Genomic DNA, 14,994 nt, shown 5'->3' on the forward strand with positions numbered 1-14,994 from the left:
AGGTTAAACTGTGAATGACTCACATTATCAGATAATCTGCAGTGAATATTGGAAAAGATCAAGGTGCTCAACAAGATTTTTGCTCTGATTCTCAGAAGGGGAAATTCGGGGCTAAATCGGGCTAAAACTCCTGTAGTGTGAGCCCGGCTTTAGTAAACTTTATTTATTTTTTTCTTTTTGGAATTTAAAAATGCTTAATCAGCATGCCACTGATAAAACATTTAAAATTAAAACTTGTTGGGAAGACCACAGGAGTTAACATTAAGGAAATGTCTGTCTGCACACAACACTACCAACAGCATATCTGTGTGTGCGGCAGTGGTTATACAGCAGTGTGTCATCAGACCTACTGAATAACAATCAGTAGGTCTGACCAGACCGTTTGACCACCTAACAAGTCTGGCAGTGTCTGTCATTATACTGTCTGTCTATACTGCTAATCATTGTGAAGTGCACATTGTTAATCATTACTTCTGAATAACAATTTCATGATTCATAATTTTAAGTGCCTAACTCCATTCACAAGTGGCATAATATTCAGTCTAAATGTATAAATTTAAAAAGTTTATAATCATTCTTTTTTTTCTTTCATTAATTAGTTCACTCCAATAAAAGAGTTAATGTGCACAGTCGATGTGCATGGTGAACACACATTTATACATTTTTTTAATTTTTATTTTTATAAAACCAACTGTGCATTTGGGAAGTTGTGCAGGCAAATTTCAAAGCCCATATTGGACGTACAGTATGCAACATTTATACATTAGACCACTGATGTATAACTCAAGGTCCAAACTTCAAGTAGTCCATAAACAAATGTCTGACACAAAATGTCAACAAAAACACCAAGACTGCTCACAGAATTTCATTTTTGAAGACATGTTAACACAGCAAACCACATTAGAGTCAGTCATTGAAAAAGTGTCCCGGTATCAGTGAATCCAAAGATGTATTCGCCACAGACTGACTCAAGCATGCTAGTCCCTCTATGCTTGGTGCTATTACTCCAAACCCAGAATGTAATTGATGCCTTGTACCAGTCCAATGATAATAGGCTGCCAGGCCACAAGGTAGCGCAGCCAGTCCAGCAGCTGTCCGTACATGACATGGGGTCTCTCCCATCTAAGTACTGAGTTAAGGTGCTAAATTATATTAAAAACAAAAAAAAAACAACTCAACTAAGATTGTTTTACACTGTGAAAATAGAAAACATTTGTAATAATAAGATTTAACTTCTTTTATCAATTAACTATGTGTCAGCCCATAGAAACCCATAGAAAATGTCCAAAAGTTATCCAAATAACTGAGTGTCATCACCTAACAGAAAATTTTTTTAAACAAAGAATGACACCATAAACCTCACTTTTAACAGTGGGTAAACTATGAGCTGGAATAAAAGTCAACCCCTGTGTTAGTAGTATTAGTGTGAAACATGAAACAAGATAACCCAGAAAAAGCCTGGAAAGCAGGACAATAAAGTGTATCAAATGTAACATACAAACAAGTGGCATAGCACAGTGTCTTACAATGAATGCCTTGCATACCAGTGACATTCTCATAGAAACTGGAGCATGTGTGAGATGAAATCATTATTCTAGATAATTAATATAGTAATGTAATACCACTTCCCTCCTCCCCCTCTTTCCCCCCTAGGCATAAGGCCTGGGTCACAGAAAGTTGACTTAGAAGTGAGAAAGAGCTCTGCACTAGAACTCTAACGATCTCTCACTCTTAGATTCATCTTTGAGCAATTGATGTTATGTATTTATCTGAACTGGACTGACTAAATTTAATTCTGAATTGGATTCTCATTGTTTAATGATGTAACTGGCATGATACATTTTTACCTGACTAATAAAAAGTTATATTTGATTTCTTCTAAACTCTTCTGAAATCATTATGACTAGTACATTAAGTGGAGTCTGGTATTACCGCAAATCATCCAGGATAGGTCAAACTGAAAGACCAATGAATGTAGAATGTGACACATCACGTGGGACCTTTTGATTTCTGTCCATCACTGACTATGGAAACTACAGTTTTTATATGAGTGAGCATGTGGCAGCTGACTTAAAGGGATTTGTTCACTCTGCATCCATGTATGTATGTGTATATATATATAAATATAAATATAGATATAAATATAAATATATATATATATACACATACACACACATACATATATACATATATATATATAGATAGATAGATAGATAGATAGATAGATATATAGACATACATACATACATACATACATATATATACATACATACAGTACTGTGCAAAAGTCTTAGGCCACTAATATTTTCATAAGCTAAAAAATAGTTTAAAGTCAGTTAAAGTCGGTCTTTTGCTGTAGTGTGTCAGTAGGAAATATCAGATTACATTTCCAAACATTCATTTTGCCATTAATCGATATAATCCAGTGAGATTTTTGTTTGCACAAGGAGTCTGACAACAGCAAGTGCTCTGCACAGAGATCTGATCTCATCATCATCCAGTCTGTCTGGAATGACATGAAGAAACAGAACAAACTCAGACAGACTAAATCCAGAAGAACTGTGACAAAGTCTCCTACAGCAAAAGATAGAAATAATTACTTTAAACCATTTTTTAGCTGGTGAAAATACTAGTGGCCTAAAACTTTTGCACAGTACTGTATAATATATATATATATATATATATATATATATATATATATATATATATATATATATATATATATACAACAGCAGAAACATAAAACGTTATAACAAATGTCATTAACAATGACTACAACATAACATTATCTTATTTGTTATCTTATTTATTTTGATAGTCCACTTTAGACATTCTATTAACTATAAGTAACTTTGCTACATGTCTACTAACTCTCAGAGCAGACTGTTAGGTTAGGTTTAGGGTAAGTAGAATAAGTTGACATATACTTGCAAAGTTTAGAAAAGTGTTTGAAGATATTAAGCAGACAGTCTACTAGTACTCTAATGACTAGTTGACATGCAGTTGCAAAGTTACTTACTGTTAGTAGAATGTCTAAAGTAGACTATCAAAATAATGTGTTACCCATATTAAATTAATGTTTGGACACAAAAACGTTTTAAAATGATAATGGGGCTGAGGAGAGTTAAAAAGTCTCTAAAGTAGCACAATGACAATATCCCATATCAAAACTAAAAATATTTCATTTCCATACCTAAAATGTAGTATATTTTATATTCACACTTGTGCAGATTGATCATAAACACAGCTAAAAGGCTTCCTACCAGTGGCCATCACAAAACTTGACATCTTGCACAGCTTTATCATAGGAAAAATGCAAAATGTGTATTGACACATTTTGCATTTTTCCTATGATAAAGCTAATTTCCTATGACAAGCATATAAATAAATCTTAAGTGACCCCCCCCAGATTGGGAACCACTGCTCTAAGTGATACTGCGTCCCTAATGAACAGACAATTGAAAGTATGGAATATGCAGAACATTCAAATATCTAAATGAATGCATAATTATTTATGATCAGTTTTTTTTATTAGGAATACAGAATATGTTTTAAATATGCTATTATTTGTAAATGTGGCTACTGTTTATGTTATCTTTTGATATACGGTTTTATCCTTAGCTTTAGTACAGCATACGGTACTGCATTATAGCATTTTTGTAGAGTAACTGTTTAATTTATAACTGTAAATTATAACAGTAACATTGCCTCACCCCCCTTTTTTGTGTTTTAATTTTTAGGGTTCATTCCACAAACCCAAGAAGAAACTTGCTGTATACCCTACTAGCCATTTGTACGCCTTAAAAAGAAAATTCTGCAAAAGAAAATATCTCCCTTTGAACTGAACTTTGAGCACTGTAACTCTGCAAATGTTGTTTATGCTCAAACAGCAACAATACACACTAATTAAAGTTAAAAGTTAAAAAAACAAAAAAACAAAACAAAAGGGTATCAGAATCAGGGACCCCTTTAACATTAACCATTGGTCTTTTACAGTAGCATACATTTTGATTAGGGGTGCCTAAACTAGGCACCGGTGTCCTGCAGAGTTTAGCTCCAACTTGCCTCAACACAACTGCCAGGAAGTTTCTAGAATGCCTAGTAAGACCTTGATTAGCTGGTTCGGGTGTGTTTAATTGGGGTTGGTGCTAAACTCTGCAGGACACCAGCCCTCCAGGACTGAGTTTGGGCACCCCTGATTTAGATCATGATAACCACAGTTAAAACCTCCCACATAGCACCTCAATACCATGGTAAAAATGTAACTATATGGTTTCTAGCTATTTGTATGAAAAACAGTAATCTAAATATATTTACATTATAGCTTAATCACAAAAATACTAAAATTATATTCCATTGTTCCTCTAGTACATTTAATAAATGTCTACAATAATAATATAACACAATTCAATATGAATACCCCACATTTCTTGCCCAATACCATGGTGTAGTTAGTGTTACTAGAGTACATCCATTGTAAATAATGGTGATTTGTAGATTGTAAAGGATTCTGCTTTGCTAAAGTTGAATTTAACTGATTTGAATGTTTGGAGAGCAATAAAGGATACGGGTTACTAAACATTCTTTTAAGGTCAACTTTTTCTTTGCAGTATGGACATGTCTGCTTCTTTCCCACAATGCACCAGCCACGTATGCAAAACTCATGGAATCTGAGAAAAAAAGGTTAAGGAAACAAATGTGTGCATCTAGTGTACATGCCAGATGAGGACAACATTTTTGTCTGTGGTTTAAAAAAGAAAATAAATGTTTTGTCACACTGCTATATGTCATTATACACAGCAAAATCCCCAGTGTTAATTTAACACTCTAAGTGTGGACACATATAAACACTGAAGCAGTGTTGAAGTTAACGAGATAATTAGGTGATTAACGAAGTGATGATTGATCATTATTGAAGACACCTGATGTTAATAAGCAGAATCACCAAAGGAGAAAACCAAAATTTTTAAGCTACCATTATAGTGGTCAGTGTTTGCATTAGTTAGGCTCTTGACCCTTAAAACATCAATATTAGGACTTGTTTGGCTGTAATTACTGAGTTATAACAGCCAGACAAGCAAAGAGCAAAAGTCAATAAGATGGCATTGACTGTGCTTGACTTAATCATCATATAGTGACTTGAGTATTTGGCATAGAATTTTCTTACAGATTACAAAAAAAAAAAAAAAAAAAAAAAAAAAAAAAAAAAAAAAAAACTGTGAACAAAAGATCAGTTTTGCCATAATCAGACAGATGATGAAAAAAAGTTTATCTTAATTTAGACACACAGACATGAAGAGTCATTGTGAGAATCACAACAACGGTGACCATCAAAAAGCGTGTTGTAGCCAATCAGAACAAATCCATGAGTCCCATCATGCATTGCGGCATAAATAAATTATGAGAGTTCAGAGTTGATCTGTTTATCTGAATATGCCGTTTGTCACCATTGTTGAGATTCATGGGCTGGTTCTTGATGTCTATGTGTGCCTAGGTGAAATACTTTTTTTTTTTTTTAAACAGGTTGTAAAAAAAAATCTTTAAAAAAAGTATAGGAAGTGCTGGATCTTCTGTGGATTGTCAATGCTATTACAATAAGCAAAAAAAAAAAAAACTTAACTTAGAGATTAGACTCTAGGTGATCTACATCAAACAATGGATATGTTAAAACATAATCACCTGGTGACTTGAGCTTTTGGCTTGTCTGGCTGTTTCAACTCAAATACAGCAGCCAAACAAAATCTAGTATTAAAGATTTCAAGAGCCCAACTAATGCAAACATTGACCACTATAATGGTTGCTTAAAAATTTTGGTTTTCTCCTTTGGTGATTCAGGTGTCTTCAATAATGATCAATCATCACTTTGTTAATCACCTAATTATCTCATTACCTTCAACACTGCTTCAGTGTTAACTTTAACACTGCTTCAGTGTTTATATGTGTCCACACTCAGAGTGTTAAATTAACACTGGGGATTTTGCTGTGTACTAGTAACAATGTAAACTTGAAACTTCATGAATAAAAATATAAAAGCAGATAAAAGCATAGATAAACAATCAAATTAAATTTGGTGCCTCATGGTCTTACATATGCTCAAATAATGAAGAGATGGATCAAAATGAATACAACAATATTGGCATACACATTACATAAAGGTCTGTTGTTCAGAGGTTTAAAAGGTTGATATTCAGCCACTGCTTATTTATCACAAAACATTACCTTCTCTGGTTCTAAAAACTGTTCTGCAAATTGTTTGTTTGCCATGGCAACACTTTATAGATATTTCTGAATCTAAAACAAAAATGAAAACCAATCATCAAATAAAAAAAAGAAAAGCTCAGTGTTCAAAGAATAATCAATGCATTCAAATGCTTTATATGCAAAAACAGTTAAGAGGTAAACTACAGTAGGATGAACTGATAGAGTGGGGTAAAACACTTCCATGGGGTAGATACATTTTTGTTGTAACTATGGACTACATTGACAAGAGCTTACGTTGGTGATGTATCGGAGAGAAAGCGGATTTTACAGTAAATTACCTAATTTTCAGCAGTAAGAAAAAAGTGTTTTAAAGCTTGTTTTTCATAGAACACCACAGTTATATATGATATGAGAACAGTATAGGGCCTGTAGATAGGGAGTACGTGTTATTTAATAAAAATATAATTATATTTTCAGAATGACATAATTTTTTTACTCAAACATAGTCAGTGGGGTAAAACGTCCCCAGGGAGCAATGGTTAGCATCAGGTAGCTAGTTAGCTATCCAGTTAGCATCAGCTAACAAAATGTTTCAAATAGGAAATCATAATTTTGAATTATATTATATTATATTAATTTATTATAATTTTATAACTGATAATATTATTTTTAATTTTAAGATAAAACTGCCTGTACTCTGATTTTGCTGTAAATGTTTAAAGCAAATAGCTTTAAAATTCTTAGGGGGGCATTTTCTTCCACTCTACCCTATAAATGGGAGATCATAGCAAATATTGTGTGCAACTGCTCCAATAGCAAAAGAAAATTATTTAAATTAAATGTAAAAGAAAATTAAATAATTTAATAATCCATAAGTGCATTCCTATTAGTAGGAAACACCTACTAATAGTCCTAACACACACACACACACACAAAAGAAACAAACTGAAATGTAACATTTATTTAATGAACATCCTGACTTGGGTATTGGTCCCTGTGCCTGACTACACATTCTTAAGATTCTATTAGTGCAGCAGTTTACTCTCACAGGAAAATGTATGAGTATAAACAAGTTTATAAGCAAGTTTATAAACAATTTATTTATTGTTTACTTATTTCAAGAAGGTTTGGTTCCCCTCACAGCACAATTTCAAGAGCACTGAGAAGATACCAGAAAATGGGCAATTACATGAGGAGAGCTGGACAGGGCTGTAGAAGTGCAACAGAGTCTATGAGGGTGGCATGAAGCCCTGACATCCTCTAATGGACATCCTGTTGTTACTTTCATTCTGTTGTTACTTTCAATGTCAAGCATTTTCAAGGACAACTTCCAAAATTCAATTCAAACTCTGTACAAACCGTGGAGCTTGCAAACATGACAAATTAACACATCTGTAAACATAGTAAAGGATACACATGGTTGCAGGAGAGTCTGTAGGTGTTCTCTATGATTCCCTCTTCACTCACATCCACAAGGATTGGCTGACCACAGACAGCACAGATGCTGTCTGACAGGTGCTTAGTGGGCATTCCAGATGCACTGTAATACTGAAACAACAGTATTATATATTATATAAATATAGTATTATATAAATCAAGTTGTCCTGACAAATTTATAGCAGATGCAATAAAATATATAGGTGATTTCTACAAAATAAGCACAGAACACTATTTTAATGTAAACTTCTATTTCTTTTAGAAGCTGTAAATTTAGCCTTAGATATGAATCTTAAAATTTGTGGATATTTCCATGAACACTGGTACATAAAATCAGAGTGAAAACAGACAATGATGTGAGGATCATGCTACAGTTTTTGGTACACTGTTTGGCTCATCATAGCTTTTTCAAACAAACACAGCTTTTGCAAATTGGTTTGACAGCAATTAGGCTAAATTTGTAAAAGTAAATTGCTGTTGATAACATGTTGCATGCACTGCAGAGAGCCTGCAGTGCTGTTATGTGTGTTATGATTTCATAGTAAAGCTAAAAGAAGAGAGTGGAAAAAGTGAAAGCTGGCAGTTTTGTGAGCTTGGTGAGGGGGTGAAATCAAACGTGAGATCAGACCAGTTATACAAAAGAAATCAAAGTGTGAAAATAGCTTGTGAGTGCTCAGACAAATGAAAATGTAGGTAAAAGCCATGTAATGTTTATCCTTTGATTTAAGCTCTTACCCCAACTGTGGATGCCATAAAATCTGCACACATTTCTGCAAAATCCCGACCAAGTACACCATAGTACAGGCCATAAAAGAGAAGCGAAACACCAAAGTCCATAGCATCTTCTGGCTTTATTCTAATAAAGAGAGGTGACATAAAACTCAACATAAATTATCATCTATACAATCGACAATGAGAACAATGAAACATACCGCTAGTCACTGGTCAGTGTTTTGTGAAAATTATCATGTTGGGATTGTTATCAAATTTTGTGAATACATTTTTGAAATAAGGTGTTTTTATTTAAGAACATTACAACAGATTTTAGAAGGGTTTCTTTCTTAAACTTCAAACTTCATAAAATTTCAACGAGAGGGGGTAATAATTTGGCAGGGGTCTAAAATGGGTATAACACTGGAATAAATAAATTAATCTATATGCAACAACCGAATCAATGCTTTTGAAAGCACCACATATTTTAACTGAAAACAAACGCACATATGCACACAGAAATCCATGCCCGCGTGCATCTGTGTCTTTTACCACAGCGCACAGCCTGTCATGTAGAAGTGTCGGCATGCAGTTTTCATAGGCGGGCTATGAAAAAAAAAAAATGATGAAACCAGTGCTCAATGTGGGCTGGTATGCACCTGTACGCCATAGCAGCACATTTATACTTTAACCCTTAGCATACCATGATTTTTCTGCCAGGTCAACTTCTCAGATGCTGCCCAGTGCCCTCCTAATTTTCCCCCAGCCCCCGAATGCGATCTCCCTCATACATCGGGAGTACCGTCAATTTTGTATTTCCATTTTAAGCACTGGAGAAAACTAAAGTATGTCAAATGATGATCTTATTTTGACTAAAACATTATTGGCTCCTGTAGTAGATGGACATCAGTTGTTTTTTGTTTTTTTCTTGTACAAAGCAGTCACAAAGAAGCAGAAAGGAGAGATGGTGTTTCTAAGGGAAGTAAGACTTGATAAACTTCATTCTCAGCCATCAGATTCAGGTCTCAGACATCAGATGAAAAGCATTAAATTCCAGGAAAACCTCTCTCAAATCTATGGAATTGCACTAGCCTATTACAGCGAATAGTCAAATGTAAAGCATTATTACTTAAATCACTCAGTGGCTTACACTGCAGATGTGCTTACTAAATATAAACTTGATAGATCTTTAGGAACACTTCAGTTAGAAATACCAAGGGTTCAGTCAAGACAAGGGGAGTCTGCTTTTAGCTATTATGCCACACATAGTTGTAACCAGTTTCCAGAAGTGATCAGATGTGCTCCAAGCCACATTTAAATCCAGACTCAACACACGTATGTTTAGCTGTAAATTTACTGAATAAACACGACACGTTTCCACTGGAATTTATAGAAGCAGCACTTCTGCATTTATAAAGTTGAATATAACACAGACAGTTTTTATTTCCATATACCTTGATTGCTTTAAAACATATTGAGAATGTTCTTGTGAAGGATGAAGAAGAATACACTTAAATGTTCATAAGGCTTTTATGTATACATTTACTTTCTCTAGTGCTTGTTGCAGTGTAGGAATAGTGGGTTACACAAGTTTGTATAGTTCATTGTGTTGTACACTTACTGCACACAACTGGTTTTCAAGAATGAAAAGTGATATGAGTAATGGGGGGCCTGTGCCCCAGTAAATATTTATGTTTAGCAGTGCCCCTGGCCGTGACAGACACATCAGGGATTACAGGGAAAATGGGGGCTCACAAACATTCATCACCTCTTCATGAGGAACTATTTTGTGTGGCCCAAACACACAAGCAGACAACAGCAATCACAGACAGAGCAGAAAATGGTGGCAAGTCTGGGACCAGCTGACTCTGATGTGTTGAGACTAAGTTTGTCTGAAACCACCAGATTTGACAGCACTGTGACCATCTGACTTGGCCGTGTGAAGACCACCCAACTGGCCAGCACTAAATCCTCTTGACTTGGCAGTGCTCAAGGCATTTGTTAGCTTTAAAACCACCAGACCTGGCAGTGCTCTGACCATTTTATTTTGCAGAGCAGAGATCACTGGACTGGCCAGCGCTAGAAGCATTGGGTTTGAGGAGGCTGAAACCTTTGGGTAAATTATCCCTTCAGGGTGTTCAGGGATACTGGTCTGGACTCTGAAGTAGATTCTAGACTGTACTCAGTGGCTGGAGCCAAAACTGAACGGTGTTTATAAACTGGAATGGGCTCTGGAGTGGATTTATAGGTTGGTGCTCATTGGTTGGAGCTGACTGTGGAACAGACTTATGGGTTGGGGTGGATTCAAGAGCAGGTTTATGCATTGCTGTGGACTCTATATAACTCTTGGGTTGGAGCGGACTCTGGAGCAGGCTCTTTGGCTGCAGTAAACTCTAAAGGGGTCAGGATTTGAGAAATCAAAATTTCTTTCATCTTTTGACATGTAAGAGGTCATTGTACTATATATAAAAAAAAACATTTTTAGTTTTAAAACTGAAAACTACTGGAGCCTTGATGAGATGAGAAGGAGAGAAGAGCAATACAGGATCACTGGACTAAAAATAACATTACCTTACACAAAGGATCCTAACGCTAGCAAAGTGCTATATAGAAAGTAGGGGTGTAATGGTTCTCTGTGAAAAAAAAAGTCGAACCGTACCATTCTCCACACGCACGCACTAGGACCGCAGGTCAACTTAAATCTGACAATGCATCTGTAATATGGTTTGTAATAAATGACACGTAAAACAAACAGGGTTCAGCTAATGTATGTTTCTGTTGATGGACATGCATTCTGGCTTGCTAATACATTACAACAACAGTGAAGGGGGAAAAAAAACCCTGGACAAACCATTCACTCTTTGTTCAATGTAAGTGCTGTAAGCTGGATATAAGCAGTGTGCTGTCATCGCCCAGGTGCTGATAGTGAATGTGTGCAGGTGAGACCTGCAGCACACATTGCTATCTGTGTTTAAACTGAACTCATTCAAGCCTTTCCTTGCTTGTACTTCCTACCTTCCTTGCTTTCTTGTTTGAATAGACAAATTCAGACAAAAAAAATGTCAAAATACCCATCTTGGTAAGTACCCTAGCAGACATAGCCGGCTGAACCTACAGTATCAGTACACTGGATCAGCACATTCCCTTCAAGTGACAGAATTTACTTAATATTAATCATACAACAACAAGGAAATCACTCACTACTCTCGACTGAATAGCTTTTGTAACTTTAATAAGGATTCATCTTTAATTTATACTGTCAAATATGCAATGTTATTTTATATTTGATTACTTTATTCAATTTCTGTACCCAAGAACTAATGTTAGACCTACCTAAAAAACCTGAAAAGCACTGTTTATTTTATTTGTATCTTTATTTATTTGTATTGTTGCTTGTAGTTAGATTATTTTTCCTTTATTTTTATTTGCACCCAGTGTATTTAAAAAAAAAAAAAAATTATGTGGATGTCTCAGCAGAGCATTATTTGTTTATTTAGTACATCTCTGGTCAGTTGGTTGCAGTTTCTGCACAGGCTTTGCAAACAGACTTTTAATGTAAGATATAGACCTGACAGTAATGCCACAAACATGCAATTAGCAGTGTTCATTCTAATGCCTGATCGGTTATCAGTGGTTTCTGATATGTAATGATTCATGTCAGATGATCTTTGTTTCAAAGATCTTTTGCTTCATTTACTGCAGTTTATGCATCAGTAAATCAAGCCAGTTACTGTAGAAGATTTTTATTAATCAAAATATGAACTAAACAAGTATAATCAATGTGAATATAGCCATGTATTAAATCTACTATCATGATCATGTGTCTCTTGCATATAAGGAGGCCCACAGGAGAGTACAATGTGTTATTCTATTATTACCATATGTTTCCTAAGAAAAAAAACAAACAGGGTCAGATGTAAAACCAAAAAAGGCAAATGGATTAAAAGAGTGAGATATATTTACCTTTAGATTATAAACAGGCACACATAACATTAGAAAAAAAGAAAACACACTGTGAAGGAAAATTAGCCAGTGAGGAATTGTTACAGCAGGTGAGAAGAAAAAACAAAGAGCTTGAGGCACAAGCAGAAGCTATAGAAGCAGAAATATAGAAGAAAATTAAAGAAACAATACAAAATGCAGATAAATTGATAAGAGATAGAAGTAAGCTATTAGACAGCAGAGAGGAAGAGGATGAAGGGGATGAGTCTTCATTTGATGGAGGAAGATGGGAATAAGGAGTAGAAAAAGAAGACTTAGGCCATTAGCTGCACAACTTTCAATCTTAATTAAGGGTATTCAGGAACAGTATGTCCTCACAGAACCTTAAGGGGCTGGTCACACGCCTCCCAGACATCCATGAGGGGGCTGAGAAGTGGATCAATGTGTCTGAAGAAGAAACTATAGGCAAACTTTTAGCTGTGGGGTACATTAAATGTCTGGCAAAGACAACAGGAGAAGTAAAGATGGAAGAAATCCTTCAAGCATCCAATCTGGAAAGAGCTGTCAACTCTCATTAGATTGATGGAACGGTTTTTGATGCATTTCATGCATCAACTGCTAAAAAGATGGAAGCAAGAATCTGAAGGAAATCCAGAAGGAGACTCATTAATGGTAACATTGTTTAGAAATGCTGTGATAGATGTCATGCCACCAGCTGTAAAGAGCAGGTTGGAGGATGTGGTTGGCTTCAACTCTAAAACACACAAGGAGTTCTGTGACAATGTATCTCCTGCAGTTGGGCAATACAGAAAGAAAATGAACAAAAGCTCAAGAATTAAGAAAATGAGTTACAGAGAAAATTAACTCAATTATAACTTGAAGGACTGACAAGAAAGAACAAGAAAATGATTCAAGCTGCAGTAAAGAACGAAGAATCAGAACAAATGACAGTGATGTCTCCAGTAAATGCTCCACTGCCAGCAATTTAGCCAGGCCCACCTGCAGCAGTTCCTCCGAATGCACTCTAGATACCTGTACCCATCATCAATATCTATATTCAGCCAGGGCAAATCGGATGGAAAAGAAAGCCAGCACAAGGAGGACAGAGAGGAAGAGGCAGGCCTTATACTGGTCCTCCAGGGGTGTGCTGGGGATGCAGACAACCTGGACATAACAAGAATGACTGTCCCACCAATCCATGGTAGCAGCCACCTCAGGATGGAAGGGGGGAGAGTTGGCAGCAGCTCTACCAGGGTCCATCCCAAGGCCCAGTAAACCCTTGAAGAGGTCCAAATCAAGGATATTAAGGGTGCCAAGGGAATCCTATAGGGGAGAGTCAGCTTCCAATTTTAACAACTAATGCTGATCAAGAACCTATGCTACAAATTAAAATACAGGGAAAGACCACACCAATGATGGTAGACACTTGAGCTGTTTATACTTGTGTAAATTCAAATTCATGCATCTCCCCCTGTCTGGAAAATTTGCAAAAACAATAGTATTTTCGGGACAAATGCAGCTAATTCCAATGACCACCCCAGTGTTTCTACAAACTAAACACAAAAGTGTAACCATTCCCATTCTTGTATCAAATCAGACTCCTGTCAATTTGTTATGAAAAGATGCATTATGTAAATTGGGGCTACAAATTTGGTTTTCCCCAGAAGGAGTATATATAGACACAAAAGGAATCACAACTCAAATGATGAAACTGATGTTAATGGCATTGATATCTCAGATCATTATCTAGTTTCATGTATATTACATATAGATAAAGCTGTAAATTCAACTCTTTGTTACAAATATGGTAGAACCATAACCTCTACCACAAAAGACCACAAATTCCTCAGCATATCCAATAGCCCAGAAAAACCTGATGATGTAACAGAAACTATGGCCTTTTTTTTTTTTTTTTAGCACTTTAGATGTGGTTGCTCCTTTACGCTTAAGGAAGATAAATGCTAACTTTCCAACACTGTGGTACAATGACCACACTCATGCCCTATAGAGAGCAGCTCGAAAAAAGGAACAGACAGAGGGCTATAGACCCCTGAGGAACAATTCCTCTCATTTTCTTCTATTGGAAATAAAGCATTGTATAAATTAACCAACAACCTGTATGTTACACCCTATTTCATCTAAACTACTAAAAGAGGTTCTTCCAGAAGTAATAGATCCTCTTCTGAATATTATTAACTCGTCACTGTCATTAAGATATGTCCCCAAAACCTTCAAACTGGCTGTTATTAAGCCTCTCCTTAAAAAACAAAAAAACAAAACAACAAAAAAAAAACACCACTTGACCCCAAAGAATTAATTACAGACCAATCTTGAATCTCCCTTTTCCTTTTTATATTTAACAAACAGGTAAGTACAAATAACAAAAAAATCTCTAGTGATCAAAGAAATACAAGGTAGCAGAAAAGTAAAACACAGGAGAAGAGGGCTGTAAACATGTTCATAGCCAGAAAAAGAATGACTGAACCTTGTGTGAAGTGTGTACCTTGAATGAATCCAAGTGATATTCATCAGTAATAATGTGTGATTGATTGAAGGAGTGTGGATGTGAGTGAGAGTGTGAACTGACTGTACCTAGTGCACATGTAACAAATTATAAAAAAAAAAGAAAATAAATACTGGATTCTTTACACTGTTTGAGAATTATAATGTTTGGTATTATGTTTGGTTTGGATTTTAAAACTA

General features: G+C 35.5%; 1 protein-coding gene across 1 annotated transcript in view; it reads right to left on the reverse strand.

The window, feature by feature from the left end:
* Nucleotides 1-598: 598 nt before the first annotated feature.
* Nucleotides 599-14,994, reverse strand: part of rnf121 (ring finger protein 121) — a 95,939-nt gene continuing 81,543 nt past the window's right edge. The window contains exons 6-9 of the mRNA XM_051093325.1: nt 8,374-8,494; nt 7,616-7,749; nt 4,569-4,670; nt 599-1,122 (exon numbers count right to left, since the gene is read on the reverse strand). Coding sequence (XP_050949282.1) covers nt 1,002-1,122; nt 4,569-4,670; nt 7,616-7,749; nt 8,374-8,494 — 478 coding nt within the window. The 3' untranslated portion in view covers nt 599-1,001. The remainder of the gene's footprint in view (nt 1,123-4,568; nt 4,671-7,615; nt 7,750-8,373; nt 8,495-14,994) is intronic.

Source organism: Labeo rohita, chromosome 21 (genome assembly GCF_022985175.1).
Source record: "Labeo rohita strain BAU-BD-2019 chromosome 21, IGBB_LRoh.1.0, whole genome shotgun sequence".
Lineage (NCBI taxonomy): Eukaryota > Metazoa > Chordata > Actinopteri > Cypriniformes > Cyprinidae > Labeo > Labeo rohita.